At 38.8% G+C, this 13,977-nt stretch overlaps 1 protein-coding gene across 5 annotated transcripts in view; it reads right to left on the reverse strand.

Moving 5' to 3' along the window:
• Positions 1–13,977, reverse strand: part of Srgap2 (SLIT-ROBO Rho GTPase activating protein 2) — a 237,876-nt gene that overhangs the window by 103,904 nt on the left and 119,995 nt on the right. For all 5 annotated transcript variants that reach the window (XM_047519791.1, XM_047519790.1, XM_047519792.1 and 2 more), the window contains exon 4: positions 13,002–13,164. In XM_047519791.1, the coding sequence (XP_047375747.1) occupies positions 13,002–13,164 (163 nt within the window). The remainder of the gene's footprint in view (positions 1–13,001; positions 13,165–13,977) is intronic.

Here is a 13,977-nt window from a genome sequence, read left to right on the forward strand (position 1 = left end):
CTTTCCCCTCCTATGAGGCATGCCTGACTCACCTCTCATGAATTTGTTCCTTTCCAAGCTCCTATAGACAACTAATTATCTGTACCACTCATTAAATTGCTGTCTTAAGTTGTAACCTGCTTCAAGAGTCTATGGTCCATCTATCCAACTGACATGTAAGAAATCTTAGATGTTGAACTCTGTTTCAGGCTTGCTTTGCAGCCTTTTTACAGTGTCAGTGTTGAATGAACTGGTGCTTACTTGGGATCCTGGATTTAAAGCATTTTTTTTTTTTTAAGAGTCCCTGAGGGTGCACACCTGTAATCTCAGCAGCTTGGGAGGTTGAGGCAGGAGGCTTGAGAATTCAGAGCCAGCTCCAGCAACTTTGCGAGACTCTAAGCAACTTAGTGAGACTCTGTCTCTAAATAAAATATAAAAAAGGGCTAGAGATGTGATTCAGTGGTTAAGTGCCCCTGGGTTCAATCCTGGTACCAATAAAAAATAAAATGAAATAAAATAAAATAAAATAAAGAGTCCCTGAAGAAGGGTCAGGTAGGCTGTGCAGTTTTCTATGCCTGAGAACTCAAAGGCCCAAAAAGGCCACTGACTCAGAGTAACAAAAAGAGAATGATTTTTTTTCCCCATTCTCCACCCTCAAAATGAACATCAAAAGGAAAACAAGGTCATGGGAAGAGGCAAGGCAGGAAAAGATGCGATGCTTATGTGGGCAGAAGGCTTGGATTATCTTGGCTTTGGAGAAGAAATGATTAAAGTTAGAGACTGGATCTCCCAGTTCGTCTCCTTTATTTCCTTTCTACCCTATATGATAACACACTGCTAAAAAAGATTAGCGCAGACATGCAAAGACCACCCCAGCTGGGAGAAGGTACAAGACGTCCACTCTTCTACAGGAACACAACCAGATACCATCTGGCCATAACACAGTTCTGCAGAGCAAGTTCTTCCCTGGTTTTACTGATTCCTATGACACTCTGGGAAGGAAGAATGAGGATATGAGTAATTTTCTTCAGTGTAAAGATGAGGAAACTGACACCCTACATGGTGAAAGAACCACACTGAACCAATCGGAGCTCAGGATCAGGCATAGCTCTGAGATCTGGATTCCCAGCTAAGCTCAAAATCAATGAGGAAGATAAAAGAGGAAGAAAGAAAAAGAAGATAAAACTTCTTGCCTTGGCATATAGTAAATGGAAGTAGGGTATTTCTAAGTGAAAACACAAGTCACCTCATTACCTTAAAAACAAGTGACTCCCTAGAAATGTATGAAGACGACTTTGGATTACTTCTGAGTGTATAACACAAAATGCAATGGAGTCACGACAGCACAGCCAAAGAACCATAAGGAATGTATGAATAAGCTATTGGATAGTCCACAGATAGACTGTGTACTGTTATAAAAAGCACCATTTTTAAATAAGAGGCAATGACATGGGGAAAATGCTTATTCAAAATGTTAACTGAAAAATATTACATAAAACTTAATATGGATACAACATAATCCTTATTTTCTAAAGAAAATTGTGCAAAGGAAAAAGATGGAGAGGAAACACATCAAAAACATTCACAGTCACTCCAAAGAATCATTATTTTCTTTTATTATTTTTGTTCCCCCTCCACACTGTTTTAAAAAAAACATGAGTTACATTTTTACAATTAAAGAAATTCTAAGCTATAGGGTTTTCTGTTTGTCTACTTCAATATGAAAGGGAAAATAAAAACAGAAAATATTACTACTTTGTGCTGACCCTGGACCTTGATAGCCCTAGACATCATGGAGGGGACACTCCTAGGCTCGCATGGCCTCTCAAAGCCAGAATGAGCATAAACAATTTTAAAATTAAGAAATAGCTACAATTTTCATTGTTAGTAAAGGCTGGGAAAAGCTGGCTATAGGCCCAAATTATTTGGGGAGCACAAGGAAAAGAAGAAAGAGAAAAACAAAACAATCCCAAGGTCTGGACTTAAAAGCAAAAAAAAAAAAAAAAAAGGCTAGGATCTGGTTGAAAAACTAAGAGATTGGAAAAAGTCCAACATCATAAGGGAAGAAGATGAAAATGTAAAAATGGAAGATAATATCTCAAAAGAAGGAAAATTTAAGTTTTGTTCTTGTTTTAAATAAAAATCATGCTCAGGCAGGTAGGGAGAAATTCAAAGAATAACTCTTGACAAAGATAAATAAGAGAATCAAAAGCAGTCAGTCCTGCAAGAAGGGAGGCTGAAATCAAAGGTTCCAGCTCTCTCTGGACAAGTTGGGCAAGAAGCAGAATCAGAATAGCACAATGGAAATACCGGCTTGGCAGAGGCACCGATATGAGTGACTGCAGAATGCGCAAGCCATTAATCCTTGCACAAGCACCAGTTTTTCAGCTTACCAATACGACTGCCACCTTTCTACCTGCAAGGCAGCACAGCACAGTGATGTGAAGCGATAACTCAGGAGAAGCTAATGGCTGGGCTTGAATCCCTATTCTCCCATCGATCACTGTAGAACCTTGTGTGAATTACTCAGTCCTTCTGCCCATGTTCTTGTTCACAAATGGGGATGATGAAACCAGTACTCATCTCAAGGCGTTGTCTCGTCATCATCATCATCATCTTATTATTATTATTATTATTATCATTATTAGTATTATTAATAATAATATTATTTTGGCACTGGGGATTGAACCCAGAGGTGCTTAATGACTGAGCCATATCCCCAGCCCTTTTTAAAAATTTTTTTAGAGACAGGTTCTCACTGAGTTGTTTAGAGCCTCGCTAAGTTGCTGAGTCTGGCTTTGAATTCGCTATCTTCCTGCCTCAGTCTCTCGAGTTGAAGATCATAGGCATGCGCCACTATGTCCAGCAGGGTTGCTGTCTTAAATAGACTGATATGTGTAAAGTACTTAGCACAGTCCCTAGGCATGGTTAGCACTCATTTAGCACTTAGTAGTAATAAGAGAATAATTATTATTTATTATTGTCCTGAATATTATAATTAAAAATTGGAACCTATTGGCTTATACATCGTCAGTGTAGTTTTTTCCTGGCAGTAATAAGTTTCTACAAAGTACTGTCTATTTCCATGGTACCTGATGAGTTATATTGATAATCTTCTCCTTTCCTCAGAAAGGTCTCTTATAGCCCAGTATACAAGGTACAGAGATAACAAAAAAAAAACTTTAGAATTATTAATTGATGTCTATCAGATGAATGACCAAACTGCCAATATTTGTTTGATGGTATCATGTATAACACCATACTCTCAGTTTTTATTTCATGTGAGAAAAAAAAAGTAACTGTAAAATGGAGGGTTTAGACTATTATTACTCTATTTGGAGGGTGAGGTGTTAGCATTACTATTGGTACGTTAACTAGATGTTAGGTATTTCCTGATGTGATGCAAAATGAAGTGTCTGACTTCACCTATACTATGCATTCTAAATCAAAAACACATAACTCAAATCCATTTGCGTCTTCAGAACCAACTTCAGATTTACAAGGGATACAGGATACAGGTTTTAATAATACAAGTAAGTAATCAGACAAATCCAGAAGATGTGACATTTTAAAGGACAACTGGTCTGGTTTCCTCAACAAATCAGTGTCATTGAAAGAGAACAGTACTAGATTAAAGGAAACTTAAGGGACATCAAACTAATATGCATTAGGGCTGGGGCTGGGGTTCAGTGGTGGGGATCAGTGGTAGAGCACTTGCCTAGCACATGTGAGGCACTGGGTTCAATCCTCAGCACCACATAAAAAAATGAACAAAATAAAGTTATAAAAACAAACTAATATGCACTAGATACTGGTTTGGATAAATCAGTTATTAAGAACATTTTTAGGACAATTAGAGAAATGTTTATGGGCCTAGGTATTAAATGAAATAAAAATTTACTGAAACATAAAAATGGAGCTCTTAACTAAAGCAGATTATAAAATATAACAATATAACTTTTAATCGTATTTTGCTCTCTGCAGTTTCTAATTTCTACAAGGCACATATACTATAAAACAAAAAAAGATCATTCATAAGAATGGAGGGAAGGAAAGGAGAAAAAAAGAAAGGGGAGAAGAAAAAGAAAAGAAGAGAAGGAAAAAGAATGCAAGGGGAAAGTGAGAATGAGCCAGAAAATCAGGTTTTGAATTCACTACCTTTAAAGTCTGGATTATGATTAGGGCTAACAATCTGACTGGATAACAATTCTTTTCTTTTTTGGTCGGGGGCCAGTAGGGATTCAATCCAGGGGCTACATCCCCAGTCCTTTTATTTTTTATTTTGTGACAGGGGCTTGTTGTTTAGGGTCCCGCTAAATTGCTGAGGCTGGCCTCGAGCTTATGATCCTCCTGCCTTAGCCTCTAAAGTCACTACGGTTACAGGCAGGCATCACTGTGCCTGGCAAGGTAACATTCATTTTCTAAACATACTGCCTATAAATCCTGAAGCCTAGGGTGACAGGATGATGTAGTGGAAGGATCACAAGAGTTCCAATTTCAATGTCTTCTCTCCCAGGTCTTACAAAAGGGTATTTGACTAATGTGAGTTTTTTCAACTCTACATCTGAAAGAAAAATAATCTTCCAATATAAGTTCATAGCAGCACTATTCGGAATTGCCTTAAATAGAAACTACCCAAATGCCACCAAGAGTAGAATAAAATGGAAAGCTTCATGTCCTAGGAACCCCTCTGCAACAGGCAAACCAGGACAGCTGGTCATTTTAGATGCTACCCCTCTATAGGAAAGATGGAATTTGATATTGAAAGCCTGCCAAGTTAGAGGTACTTAATAAACATATCTTTCCGTGGAAACCCCAGAGAGGCTATGCTTAAAGTATAAAGACCATGTCCCAGAAATAAGGGTGAAACCAAAACATAGCCACTGCAGTAAGGGAGAAAACCAAGTTCAAAGTGATCAAGCATTAATTTAACTGCCTTCTAGAACAAAATTTAATACTCTTCAGAAGACAATTGGTACATTTACAGTCTCTATATCATTTATAAGTATTTGTAGATATGAAAAAAATACAGAACAATGAAATGGACTAGCAGACAAAAGAGCAACATATTAAGACTGTCAAAAGAATAGCATGATAGTCCTTTTACAAAACAATTTTTTAAAAAATAGGCAAAGGCTTATGTTGTCTTAGAAGTCACATAATAGCTACTTTTCAGGGAGTAATGACTGGAATCGAGTAAATACATTCTTTATATGGGTGCTGGTTACAGGTTTGTTTTCAGTGTGTGAAAACTCACTGAGTTATACGCTTCACACACAGTATGTGCACTTTCTTTAAGGATTTAATACTTCCTTAAAAAGTTAAGGAAAATAACCTTGCTAAATAGATAAAAAGGATTAGAGCAAATACCCATTTAGGGCATACTCCGTTGGGTAGTATTGATAGTAAGCATTTTATGAAAGGTTGTTAGTATTAGCATTAATATCATCCTACAGAAAGTCTGGGGACATCTAAGTGGAATGGAAAGCCTATACTTCCTGGGGGCAAATCTTACTCCTCAATTGGATTTTTAAACTCTTTCTAGCACCTAGCATAAGGCTGAGTTTACAGAATTCACTAACATATTTACTGACTGCATGATTTTCTAATTTAGGATAGTGTTCACATACAAGGTTGCATATAGATACTGTCTTCTGTCCACTGCAACTCTCTTTCTTATGCCCCCTCCCCCCCCATTATTCTTCCTTGGATTCTCTTAATCATCTTTTGGCTTATAAAAGTGGAATTATCACTATGCCTTTGAATGTTCTAAACCCAGCACCTTGAGCTCTTTTAGAAAAATCAGCTAGATACCTAAGAACTAAAACACCAAAAGGCAAACACATAAACTAACCTTAGCAAAGGGCTGCAGACATCTTTGATGCACACTCTCTTTGAGCTGCTTCTTCCTAAGTCCTAAAACAGCTTGGACCACCCAGAGAGAAGCCTCCAGGGAGAGCATACAGATGCTGCTGACCTAGTGTCACAGAAACCAAAGCTAAAACACCATGAACAGCACTAGCTGCAAAGCTCCCCTCAGTGTTGGCTTTGGCAGCAAACCTGACACCCTTTATCAGCAGAGATACCTTTGAAGTGGCTGGCAGCCTTCCATCCTCTACTCAAATAAGCTCAGCTTCACATCCTATTCTTTTCTCCAAGACCATCTCTTCATCAGATATGAGAGAATAAAGCTCAATTAATCAGAACAGATTTTTTGCTACCAAAAAGATAAACTGGGCAACTGGAACAGCTGTCTGCAAAGCCCCATACAATGCTGTTAGTGACTGTGTTATATCGCAGAGGAAATTCGGTTGATAACAGGTACTGAGTTCAGTGGGGGAGAGGAAAGACAGAAGACAGATGGGGAAGAGAAGGAGGGTTAAATCACTCATCTGTTCCTCTCCCAAAGACATCTCCAAGTTAAACCCTTTCTCAAGGGGGCAGGATGCAGGGGCACAACCTTTGGAAAACCATTCTTTTTCCATTCATTCAATTAACCATACAGCTGTTCCCTAGGGTCTGTGGGGAATTGCTTATAGGACCTCCTCAAAGACATCAAAATCTAAAGATGCTTAAATCCTTTATATAAAATGGTGTAGTATTTATATATAACCTATGTACTATCGTCTTATATACTTTAAATCATCTCTAGATTATGTATAGTATCCAATATAACGAAAATGCTATATAAATAGTCATTATACTGTTGTTTATGCAACAGTAACTATACAGATGCAATTTTTTTTTCCCAAGTATTTTTGATCCACACTTGGTCAAATCAGAAATGTGGAACTGTAGGTACAGAGAGTCCCCTATACCCACCAAAGACACATATCCCAGTGTGTGGGTCAATTCTTCTCTTCTTATCTATGACAATAACGCCAGAGAATATGCCTCCTTACAGCATCATCGGCTTTCCGCACATATGCCAAGCAGCTGGACTCAAAGATTCCCTAGGAAATCTTATCCCAGTCCAAAGGAGATGGACAGGTAACACACGCTGCTTTTAATTTTAAATCATCTTTTACTGCCATCCCCATTTCCTTGGTGCCAAAGGAAATCTGACAGGCTGTGCCAATTCCCTTGTGACTGATGTATCAATGGCAAAAGGATGTTTAACATCTAAGGGTCCTGGAGAAAAGTCTTAATTGAGCCTATTACCTTCCATCTTCAGCACTTCTCTTGCGTGCCCCACTTCCTACAGTGTGAAGGAAGCCAGATTCACCTTTCATCACCCTCCAAGATCAAAGAAGGAAACCAGCACCGGCTGCCTGGGGAATCTGGCCTCACTGCTTCAGTAATGTCAGCTGCAGGGGCAGACACGGCTCACATCCACATAGACTGGATCTTAGTGCTTCAGATGTCCTCTCTGCTCTTCACTTTCCCCAAGAAGGAAAGCAATAGTGGTTCTCAACCCTGACTGTATGCAACAATACCCCAGCCCTACTGAGGAGACTTGGATTCAACTGAACTACGGCTAGGCCCCTAGCATAGGCATTTTTGTTTAACTTTTACATCAACATCATTGAAGCATAATTTACACACAATAAAATGTGCTTATTTTCAATGTACAGTATGATAAGTTTTGACAAATGCACCACCATTCTCAAGATTACAGAACATTTTCATTAACTCACGAGTTCCCTTGTGTCCCTCTGCAGTTCACCCTTCATCCACACCCGGGGCCCAAGGCAATCACTGATCTGTTTTCTATCACTATAGATAAGATTTACTTTTTCTAAAATTTCATATAAATGGAAACATAGAATGTACTCATTGTGCTTGGCTCCTTTTTATTAGCATAATGCGTTTTGGATTCGTTTACATTGTATCTATCAGCATTCTGTTTCTTTTTATTGCTGAGTAGTACATATGGATGTACCATAATAGGTTTTTTCATTCATCTGTTGATGGACGTTTGGGTTGTTTCCAGTTTGGGCTATTATGAATGAAGTATCAGCTTCCTATGGCAGCTGTAACAAATTACTGAAAACTTGGTGGCTTAAAATAACACACATTTTTTCTCTCAGAGTTCTGGAGGTCAGAACTCCAAGACTAATTTCACTGGGCTGAAACCAAGGTGTCAGTAGGGCTGCTTTTGCTTGGAGAACTCTCAGAGTCTGTTTTCTTGCCTTTTTTAGCAATGACACCTGCCTCAAGCATACTATCCTCATCACAAGATCCTCAAATTAATTTTCTTGGTGGTGGTGGGTACTGGAGATTTAACCCAGGGGTGCTTCACCACTAAGCCACATCCCCAGTCCTTTTTATATTTTATTTAGAGACAGGGTCTCACTGAATTGTTTAGGGCCTTGCTAAGCTGCTAAAGCTGGTCTTGAACTTGTGATCCTCCTGTCTCAGCCTCTGGAGTCACTGGGATTAGAGACGTGTGCCACTGTACCCAGCTATCCTTAAATTAATTCTATCTGCAAGTCTTACATGGGTAAGATAACATTCACAGGATCCAAAGATTAGGACATGAACAACTTTTGGGAGGGGGTGATATTATTCAGTCCATCACAAGCATTGATGTAAATATCTGGTACAAGTCTTTGTGTAGACAAATGTTTTTATTTCTCTTGGGTAAATATGTAAAAGTATCCAAAATTGCCAGGTACAATGGCATATGCCTGTAATCCCAGTGGCTTGGGAGGCTGAAGCAGGAAGATCATGAGTTCAAAGCCAGTCTCAGCAAAAGCAAGGAGTTAAGCAACTCAGTGAGACCCTGTCTCAAATTAAATACAAAATAGGGCTGGGGATGTGGCTCAGGGGTCTAGTGCCCCTGAGTTCAATCTCTACTACCCCCACCCACCAAAAAATTGCTGGGTCAGATGGTAAGTACATATTTAATTTCAAGAAACTACCAGAAGCTGGGTGTGGTGGTACATGCCTATAATCCCAGCAACTTGGGAGGCTGAGGCAGGAAGATCATGAGTTCAAATAGTGAGGCCCTAAGCAACTCAGCAAGACCCTGTCTCTAAATAAAATATAAAAAAGGGATGGGGATGTGGCTCGGTGGTAAAGCACCCCTGGGTTCAATACCTGGTACCAAAAAAATAAATATATAAAAAGAAAGACACTACCAAACTATTTTCCAAACTCGTTATACCATTTCACATTCTTACCAGCAACATGTGAGTTTCTTCCATTCTCACTACAACTTGCTATTGCCAGTCACTTTAATATTAACCATTCTAGGGAATTTGGAGTACATCTCTTTGTTTTAATTTGCATTTCTCCAATAATTAATGACACTAACCATGTTTTCATGTAATGATGGGCCACTTATGCATTTTTACCAGTGAAATGTTTACTAAAATGTTTTGCCCATTTTAAAAACTTCGGGTAGGATGTTTTCCTATTCCTGAGTTCTAAGAGTTCTTTATTTGGCATTCTGACACAAGTCTTTGTCAGATATATGTTCCTATGGTCTGAAAGTATTCCCCCAAGTTCATGACTTGGAAAACTAATACCTCAATGAAACAATATTAAGAGGTGGAGCCTGTGAGAGGTGACTGGGTAAATGGATTAATACTGTTATTGTGGGAGTGAGTTCAGGAGTGGGTTTCTGTTAAAAGGACGAACTGGGTTTATGCTTTCTCCCTGCAACCCGTTCCCAGCTCCTCTTTACCTATTGCCCATGTCATGTCTTGTGCCACATTATGATGCAGCAGGAAGCCCTTGCCACATTCTCAGGTGCTTTTTAAAATTTTTTATTCTGATACAAGGTCTCACTAGTTTGCCCAGGCTGGCCTTGAGTTTGCAATTCTGCCTCAGACTCCTCCATAACTGGGATTACAAACAGGCCCACAGCTGAAACCTTCATTTTTTATAAACTACTCAGCCTCAGCTACTCTGTTACAGCAGTACAAAATAAACTAAGACATTTATATTGCAAATATTTCACTCAGTGGCCTGTTTTTCATTTTCTTAACAATGTCTTTCTAAGAACAAAAATCCATGATTGGATGAAGTCCAGTATATCTCTTTTTAAAATTTTATAGTTCATACTTTTTATATTCTAAGAAAATCTTTGTCTATTCAAGATCACAATTTTTTAAAAATGCAGCAAGTAACTTTCCAGCACAGGCAAAGCTTAGTCTGTGGGGAACCAGATCTAACTTTCTCAATTTAACCTGATTTTCTGCCAGAGAAACTGAGAGTATTAAAGGTAAAACAGTACAGTGAACTGGAGTACTGTAAACACAGGGATGCAACTGAGAGTCTTAGAACTTTCTGAGTTGACTGGGTTCCAAGTTTAAGTGTGAGCAGCTGTCAAGGGCTAGGAACAGTAAGTTGAAAAAGCAAAGTCAGAGGGACTTTTACTGTATTCCAACTAAGTGGAAGGAGGAAAAGAGAGCAGGATTGCCCTCTCCCCTGTGGGAAACAACATACCCAAGTTCATTTCAGTTTAAACTGATCAAGTGGGAAAAATTATTTCTGTTCTTGGTGGGATTCTTTAGAACATGCCTCTCACAGAGACCACACGGGCATGGGCATCAGACTTGGCAGTGTTTGGTCACCGGTTTTGAAGCCACCACATTAAACAAATGGAGGTGGCAGCAATAATATTTGTCCAAACCTTGCTTCCAACAGGGGTCAGACAGAATGAGCTTTCATTACACAAGAGGAGATGTCCAGAGCACCAAATGGGCTCAATTTTCTCTGGAGTCCTAGACAAAGTAGGTCTGTTTCTGAGCTCTGGACAGGAGGTTACTTTCTCCAGATGTTATATTTAGCTGAAGGAATCTCCAACACAGTTTCATGCAAAATGTAAAATATGTCCCAACAGACATAACCACAAACCAGAGGGCCAGCAGGGAGCATCCCCTAAGGGAGTACAGTAGCATAGAGGGGCCAATTGTGCAGCCACCCTGAGATCCCCAATTGGCTGAATTAGCTGTGAGCCAGATTTTTTGGCCAGTTCTCACATTTAATGAGACTTTGTTTCCCTGTTACTAGAGATTCTGCCACTGGGGAGAAAAACATGCAGCCCTATTTCACTCCAACTCACAGCTGCTTGCCCTAACGCCAGGTAGAAGAAACAATTCAAAGTTGACAAGCAATCTAGAGCAGATGCCAGGAACCATGCAGATGCTGAAAAGTTCCCTCACCCCTACATGAAGGGTGGCCTGGCCACCTCCACGCCCTTTGAAGGTTCATGTGCAAAGGAAAAGGTTAGATTAATTCTACAACTAAGTGAACTATCCAGATGCAATGGAAAAAAGTAAGAACACCTGGGCTACCCTTTTCCTGCACACCATACCTAAAGCATCCTATTGAGCAGGTTGATGGAAACATTGGGCTCTACAGCCACTATTCTGGATTTAAATACTAACCTCATCACAGTTTTGATTAATCTCTTTAAGCCTGTTTCTTCCTTAGTACAGTAGAGATAATAACAGTAACTAACTTACAGAATTATTGTGAGATTAAAAAAATAATGCAAACAATGTGTTTACCACAATATCTGGCACATAGGGATTCAGAAAATGCTGACTTCTATCATCATAACTTTGACCTATGAATTTTATAGATTACAATTAATATAAAGCTCAGATGTCCACAGTCAAGATAGAAATAAAGTTATCTTTACTGAGGCCTATGTCTCCAGAGAAATAGATACTCTTTTTGCTGTTAGAACTGAATTAACTAGTAAAACAAAAGTTATATCTAGTGTATACTCTTGGATTCCAGTCTGGCGTCTCTTAGTTGCTGGTCATTACAGATAACAGCAACTAAAACAATGCTTGATTCCTCAAGAAATTTGGTCTTGAGTTGCTTAAGTTAGCCCTCCACACACCCACACCTCACTTTTGTTTGTTCTTATCTCTGGGGCTGAAATTTATCTACCAAAACTTAACAAAGGTTACCCAACAACCAAAAGGAAGCCCCTAGTGTGATACCCTTGTCATCACAGAACTGTAGAATATTGGATTTAGAAGGTACCAAGGAGAACATATAGCTCAAACTTTTTTTTTTTTTTAAGTTTAGGGAACTGAGTACACAAAGAAGTAATTGCTCAAGTATTAATGGCAGAGCCAGGCCCAATAGAAAGGGTCACTTGGAAAAGATCTCTGCTCTGATAGCACAAAACAAGCCCCAAGAAGCTTCGCCTAATGAACATGGTGGTCAGGCAAATTCTTTAGTTCTCTTATCTGATTACTATATCTTAACTAATGAAACACATTCTAAACAAAAGAGGTTGAAAAACTAGGGTATGGAGAATGTTTCTTGGCCAATTTCTAGAAAGTAGAGAGGCTCTCATCCAGCCAGAACAGAAGGAATCTTCTCTTCTGATCTACCAGCTAGCTTCTATCTTAGAGTACTCTGTATACATTGGGGTCCTGGTGGAGAAAAAAGTATTCACCTTGTGGGACAGTATGATCTGTACACACAAAGGTCTGAGCGAAACCAGACCCAGAGAATATTGACGGTATGATTCTACTTATATATAAGTATGAAACCAAGCAAAAATAATCTTTGATGTTAAAAATCGGGACAATAGTTAGCCTTAGGATTTTGGAAGTGGGGGTGAAAGGAGATAACAACTGAGCTTCAGAGGCATGGAGGGACCCAAAACTAAGATATGTCAGAATAAAAACATCCAAATTCATGAGTACCTTAGGCCAAGATGAGAACTTGGAAAGAGAATGAAACCAAAATACAAACACACAGGAATTTGGTAAATGAGCTAGAAGAGGAAAACATGAAACAACACTGAGGTTCCTAAACCCCAACAGTTTTACAAATCACTTGAGGAAAATACCAAAACACACACAGTATTAATAACTTGCAGATCATGAATGATGGTGCTGCTACTTCAAAAATGGTTACTTTCCCAGGACTACCATTCATCTAGTTCTGAAAGGAAGGAAAGAATGCTTATGCAACTATTTTTTTCTCTGAGTATGAAGGAAAGAATGGTCAGTGGCAAGTCAAGGGAGATATCCTTTCTCTTATTTACAAGATTGTATCATTGCTCCTCCCAAGAACCTCACTGATTAGGAATATCTAGATACCTTCTTAAAGAGTCTTCCTGAGTCCTCGCTGACTTGGACAAATCGAGGAATTATATTATTCAGGTAGATGTCACTCAGGGTGGTGTGGTCCCTGCTCTCCCGTTTCACTTGGTTTAAGAGGAGATTCCAACAGTTGACTGGAGAAAGAACATTCTGATCCTTCCTGCAGAGAAACAGTAATAAAAGTAAATTAATAAATAAATATTGGTAAGCAGCCAGGGCCAACATACACAATGACAGTCCATGTCACAACATCATAGCAAGCAAAGCAAAAACAGAAATAAAAATGTCTTTCCTGAAGTTTGAATCACTACTTTTTTCCTTTTCTGAAAATTCAGTAAACCAAAAAAGAGAAAATAAGGATAACATGAAGTGAGGGAGGAGAAAGGGTGGAGAAAGTGGAGGAGGAGAAGGGTATAGAACCACAGTTCTCTGTAGACGCCGAAGTCCACCACCTTAGCCATCAGGTCACCTGGTTTATTTCTAGGACTAGAGACAAAAGTTAGAGATTTTATTTAGACACGGAGTCATTAAAGCACTACAAATTAAATCCTCACAAGTTTATCTATCATAGGATTCAATGACAACAACTTTGGAGACATCTGCCACGAAAAAGTCACTGATTATTCTTTAGTTCCACAAAACACATCCAAGTAGGTTTGATTTCATTGAGTGAACTATGATCTCATATCCCTTATAACTAAAAACTCAAGTCATATTTGAACATATATATTCCTGAAACAGTCATAGTAAGTAGAATAGTAAAGTACTAAACCTAGTTGCTCATTTCAAATGCAAACAATGTGATCCAAAAGAATTATTGTTACTTACCTCACAATACTAATTTAAGCAACAGGAAGTTCTGCACCTGGAAGTTGGATTTCTTTAAGGAGAGCAACAAAAAGTAGGAAAAATCAAGGGATAATGGTACTCGGCAGATGGCTGGCCCTTTATATATACTTTTTAACTTAAGCAC

Source organism: Sciurus carolinensis, chromosome 12 (genome assembly GCF_902686445.1).
Source record: "Sciurus carolinensis chromosome 12, mSciCar1.2, whole genome shotgun sequence".
Lineage (NCBI taxonomy): Eukaryota > Metazoa > Chordata > Mammalia > Rodentia > Sciuridae > Sciurus > Sciurus carolinensis.